The sequence below is a fragment of the Lissotriton vulgaris genome, chromosome 12 (assembly GCF_964263255.1).
Source record: "Lissotriton vulgaris chromosome 12, aLisVul1.2, whole genome shotgun sequence".
In the NCBI taxonomy this organism is placed as follows: Eukaryota; Metazoa; Chordata; class Amphibia; order Caudata; family Salamandridae; genus Lissotriton; species Lissotriton vulgaris.
The window spans coordinates 90,674,526-90,680,525 of NC_141700.1; the positions used below are offsets into that span (position 1 = coordinate 90,674,526).

Consider the following 6,000-nt stretch of genomic DNA (forward strand, 5'->3'; position numbering starts at 1 on the left):
GTGGTGATGATGATGGTATTAGTGGTGGTGTTGGTGGTGGTGGGATTGTGGGATTGGTGTTGGTGGTGGTATTGGTGGTGTTTGTGGAGGTTGTGGTATTGGTGGTGTTGTTATTAAAACATGCTTTGAAAAACAGCCCGTCAGATGGCTTTAGTACAGACTACATGCAACATAGATGTGCTGTTGTCAGCTTCAGCCCATTATCACAGGATTAAGTACTACCTGGAATTCGCATGACTTAATTTGCTAATCATTTCTAAATCCATTTCACTAGGGGGTAGGGGGGGAGGGGGAGAGTTGAAACAGACACAAGATAATGTCGGGTTAAAGTGATTGAAAGCAGGTGCCTGGGTTATGGGGCAGCTGTGCTGCTTTAAAAAACACAATCGGTTTCAGCTGAAGCAGCGTATGTCCTGCCTGCAGTAAGAGAAACTCAATAAAGTAAATAGTGCTTACATACTAAATAACAGTTCCAGTGTAACAACCGAAGTAAAAGGGCCAGTCGCCATGGGAGGGTACAAATGAAGACAAGGCCGTACTAAGGAGGGACTAACAAGCCTATTAACTAATCCGAAGGCAGAATTTACGAAAGACGATGACCCAAGCCAATGAAAAATATGGAAGGAGAGTGGACACGGCTTCTCTACCATACTCTACAGTAGTCTCACAGAGCGAACAGCGCATGGGCGTTGCCGCTAGGCTCGACCTTAAAAGGACACCAATACATTAAACAACAAAATAATCTAATATGGCCTAAAGACAAACTGCCAGTAAAACAACGGCAGGATCTCTAGCACCTGCCCTGACCCACCTACACCTCTACACAAATTGATTAACTCATTTGTCTATTGTGCCTATTCTGTAATCTTTTACTTCAACCCAGGAAGATGTATGCTTCCAAGCTAATTGTAGGTAGGGTATTTGATGGATCCAAATCAACAAGCAAGCATTGCTAGAGTACTGGGCTTATATTTAACAATTGATTTCAGATGTGTTAATTCAATTGTATCAACTAAATTGAAAAAGGACTAAACCTCCCCGAATGCTTTAAGATGTTAAATAGATACCCAGTATTGTAGCACTGCTTCCTTGGTGACATGGAGTTATGCGTTAACATTACCAGCAAGACAGAGAAAATTTGGCACGCCCGATTAACCCGATCGTATGTGCATCCTTCTCAACAGCCCGAAAGAACACACGGCTGACAAGTAAAAACTGGTTTTAAATATACGGCATTCATCTTGGAGCTAAACTGAAAGACCAGCACAGGTAAACATTTCCAAAATACAAAAAATGCCTCCCATCCACAGAGTATTATGCAAATATCAGTACGTCTGCCACTGTGCTGTTGTACCGCACACAAGATATTTGTATTCACAATTTTCATCATCCAACCGAAATGAACATTCTTTCTGTCAACTGGACAAGGAAAAAGGACTGGATAGGCATTTCCAGGATGATGATGCAACCTTCAGATCAGGGAGAAATCCTAGAAGAGCTTGCTTAAATGTCTGACAATCTTACTGGTCTTACATCTTTATCTCAAATGGTTTAGCAAACGAGGGTTATCAAACTGTCTCTGGGTATCATTCGCTAGAAAGATGGGTGCAAACATTGCATCTGTAAATTGGTGTCCTGAGTAAAATCGAGTAGAGGAAGTTCAAATGCTCCATACAAACACTGTGAATAGAAGTGTCTAGTAAATCTCAAATACTTTTCCCATGTGTGCTTTAACATGGACTATTTAACACACATTTCCCAGAAATTTAGAGGTAGAAATCCCTGCAACACTGTGTGAAATTCTTTGCAGTATTAACCAACGTCCCTGTTAAATGCACATTAAAAGCTACATTTACTACTAATCTCTCGAATTTCTCAAACATTTCTTGGGACAGGACATAGCAAAATGCCTTCTGTACTTTAAAATATTATCCTCGCATACCATTTATTTCCCCAAAAATCTGATGGGCAGACTTCTTCTGCATGATGCCTTATAATATGCTCGCATAAATACTGACAATAGGCCTAAACCCAAATACAGTGCGCATCTATCGCCCCATATAATTCATGGAACACACTCCCTGACAGCACTAGAAAGTAAGAGCAGTAACATGCAGAGCTACACCACAAATTCTTTAACCAGGACAAGGCCCACTGTCTGACCCTTTCCCTAAGTGGCAGGTGTGATGGTGTGATGGTGTGAAGGTGTGATGGTGTGATGCTTTGGTAGGATTGCCACTTGCATACAAATTGAATAGTCACTTTAATCCTTGGTCTCCAATAACCAACAACGGTCCTCTAGGCGTTGACCCTTTCATGGTGTTCTCCACAGACCCCCCTCCTCCCTGAGTGCTCTCAATGGTCATCATTGGCTCAGATCCGCCTAGAACGCAAAAAAGCTACCTGACAAACACTCGCTCCTGCTTTAGTGCAGATTATTAGATATAAGATTGAATGACATCAGAGTAGAGCTATGACCAGTGTACTACCTCAATCCACCTCAACTGGCCAACATACAGAAAATGGAGGAGCAAAGTACAAAAATAGGCATGCTATAGAAAGATCTAACAAACAAAGCAGGACAACGGGTGACTCCAATTTAAACCAAGACAGCAGGTAGTACTACATATATAGTTTGATCTTCGATTATCACCCTACCATGCTGATCACATAGAAGGACGACGGTCTGACAGTAAATCCAGGCACATTTTTGACACGCTCTTTTGTCGCAAACACACCTGTCCAGCCTCATAACATTTTAAGTGGTCCACCTTAAAGCTGCAACCAATACAGACACAAGGCGGAATAGCCTTTATAATAACTAGAAGTACGATAAAGGTTCATGCACAGCCAATTCTGCCACCATATCTGAAACGTAAATCGTGGATCTATCTCTCCCAACGCTTTCCATGCACCACACTTGTAAGATCTGCGTCCCTCAACACAACATACTACAGTACGATATCTGTGTGCTGTCCTGGCACGTGCCACGCATCAGGGGTGACGCTAATGCATTTTACTAATTGTGTCCGCATCCCTGTACTAAAATGTATTAATCAGACATATTATAGCGCACTTGGACTAACCCCACGAGGCATGGAGGCGCTCTACAATGAGCTACAGTGAGCTATGCTGACAGTGAGCACACTGCGTGTCTTCACACATCAATCAAACTCTGCTAGACGCACGAGGAATCATAATCACTCATATTCAAGCAAAGTCCGGCTCTGAACATACCAGGTTTTCTTGTCAGCACAGCGAGTTCATGATCATTAACATTATACAATTTGAGCCTTGATTATTTTTGTGTTCCAGCAAGGCGCCTGGCCACTGTGACCACGCAGTGTCTGACTGGCCCCTAGAGCAGCAACTTTGTTTTACATCCACTCTTTCTTCAGGTCAACGGACTTAGAGCAGTTGTACACTGAGCCCTGAGACACCTCTGACTGCCTATGTGAGCACGACACCGCCAGCAGTGAGCATCACAACAACTTCCTCTTAAGGACCAGACTGGAGGTAATACAAATTCAACAAACCTAGACACCAAGACAGCGTAAGGGAGCCTAAATAGTAAAATAACACACACCGATACTTTCAAGAATAAAAAAGACCAAAAGTTCACTTTTAATAAAACTCCATGCCCATTTGCCAAGAGCTTGCGATTTCTCCACCTCTTGCAGCTATTGACACACACACAGAGCAGCAGAGTTCCAATCACAGCACCGGATGTACCAGTGTCAACAGTACGGCCCTGTGTACTCAAGTCTCCACAGAGAGCTTGCGGACTGCATGCTCTGAAAGCTACATACTGCTTTCCAACTAAACGAGCCCATGTTGTAAGTCGTTAGACACATCAGTGTAACTCAATTTCCCTTCTCCTGGTTTATAAACATCATAATGCCATCAAAACATTTCAGGCAGGAAAAGATTGCCATCATTCATTTTTCTACGCAATAAAGTACAAAATCGAGGTTACATGGTAGGCCTTTAAGTCTGTTGTCATATATATACATAACAGACTTAAAGGTCTACCATGTGACCTCGAATTCTATAGCAAGATGAATGATGGCAATATTTTTCTGTAGGGAATGTTTTGATGGCGTTATGATAGTTAGCAACTAGGAGAAGGGAAATTGAGATACCCTAATGTGCCTAACACCATGCACATATCCAGCAAAGCTGCACATTACATATACATTTCCTAATGATACACACTGTATAAATAAATATATATATATTTTTTTTATAAAAGGACCGCTAGGATGGAGAGCCTTGAAAATGCTCTGGTGTCTTGAATAAACTGCATGAGTGGTGTAAACTTGCACCAGGAAGCTATTCAGCACCATATACATTGTAACAGCCCTGCCAAGTGCCACACATCACGGTCCAGATTAACACAACTCCTTAATCTTTCCGCATATTCCCACACTGCAACAATTTCACCCCTTGAGAGCAGCTGTAAACTCAGTAGCAGTTGTTCTTTGTAAATCATCAAGTCTAAAAAAAGGTAAATAGAAAGAGTATGACAGCCAGCATGTAGATGCCACCAGCGTCTGCATCTGTACTACAGGATAAGGGGTAAAGGAAAGTTCGACAGCGGTCAGGGTGTGCACTGTTTTACTAGGCTGATGGTGGGTGGTCTGAAGGTAAGTTTAAATAGACTGGCACAGTGATCAGCATCACCTTAGTGCAAGTAAGTTGATTAAAAAGTAAGCAGTACTCAAAGTACTTTATGTTGCGCCACAAAAGACTCTTTCTGATCAGTTAAATAGCAATTAGGTTTGCTATCAGTGTCATACATAAAGCGCAGAATGTCACACATGAGCACTCTTACACCAGGATGATGTCACACATAGCCGCGTGTGGGCAAGTACTTCACCACCCAAATCAGGAGTGGTAAGAGCCATATAAAGGTTATTATAGAACACCATATCTTCCACCACCACACCCCGCCGGTTGGTCATCCGCATGTCTCGACCCCACACTCAAGCATCTCTCCCTCCCACCCAAAAAACCTTGTCCTCCTCACAAGTCTGCCATTCAAAGATCCAGGTCTTACCCTTATTTACGACTGCACCCTTTCGGGTTGTAATGCTACCCCAGGTGTCTGTCATCTGTCTACTCTGTTCGTATGCCTTCCCTCCAATCCTCTGTCATCTAATATTCCCTTTTCACCCCAAGATTTTGGGACCAACGTTCTGCCGGTTTCTGCTGCTGCCGCCCTCACTGCCACTGGGTTGCTGCTTTCATCTCCCAAGCCCTGTGCTCCAGTCCTGTCATCTGTCAAACCCCAACGATCCTCACTCATGGGTAAAGAAGCCCCCGTTTCCATCTCTTACCCGGTAGCACTGGCACACGGCCGCCGCCATCTTGGTAAAGGCAGAAGTGACCTTCGGCGCGCAGTCACACTGCTCGTTAGCCAGGAAACGATAACTGGTCACGTGACTGTATACCAGCTTGCGCGTGCGCACGACGTGGAAATTGCTCTCAGCCGTTCTAAGAGTCAGGCAGGACTTGGTCTCAGAGAAGGGGCGGCTTTTAGCTGTTCCAGAAGTGTCCCCGAAAGCCTGTGAGTGTGAGACCTATTTAAAGTAAACTTAGGTTGGGGGAGGTATGAATCTTATGGGGGCCAAAAGAGAACAAAAAGACGTTTCGGCAGAGAGCTCTACGCAACACATGGATCTGTGTAGAGGTGGGCGAGCCAGCACATTTACAGGGAGGGCCGAGCCAAGGGTCTGGCTGGGCTCTAAGAGCCCGTGCGTTTAGCCGAGCCCTGAAAATAGTTGCAATTAAATTATGCAACAAACATCATGTAAAAGTATGATTCCAACATATATATTTCTTTAACATGCAGAAGCGTTTCACCTTAACACCAGATTATGTTTGCACAGTGGACACTGAGCACACGCATTGAAAGGTTCTCTTACATCTGATCATGAAGAAAAACGATGGTATGTAGAATAGAATATTTGCCTAGGGTCACACAATTTGGTCAAGTGG

The 6,000-nt window shown here is 43.6% G+C and overlaps 1 protein-coding gene across 1 annotated transcript in view; it reads right to left on the reverse strand.

Moving 5' to 3' along the window:
* The window catches only part of TIMM44 (translocase of inner mitochondrial membrane 44), a 161,725-nt gene extending 156,260 nt beyond the window's left edge, over positions 1-5,465 (reverse strand). The window contains exon 1 of the mRNA XM_086947308.1: positions 5,340-5,465. Within this exon, the coding sequence (XP_086803434.1) occupies positions 5,340-5,369 (30 nt within the window). The 5' untranslated portion in view covers positions 5,370-5,465. The remainder of the gene's footprint in view (positions 1-5,339) is intronic.
* Positions 5,466-6,000: the final 535 nt, after the last annotated feature.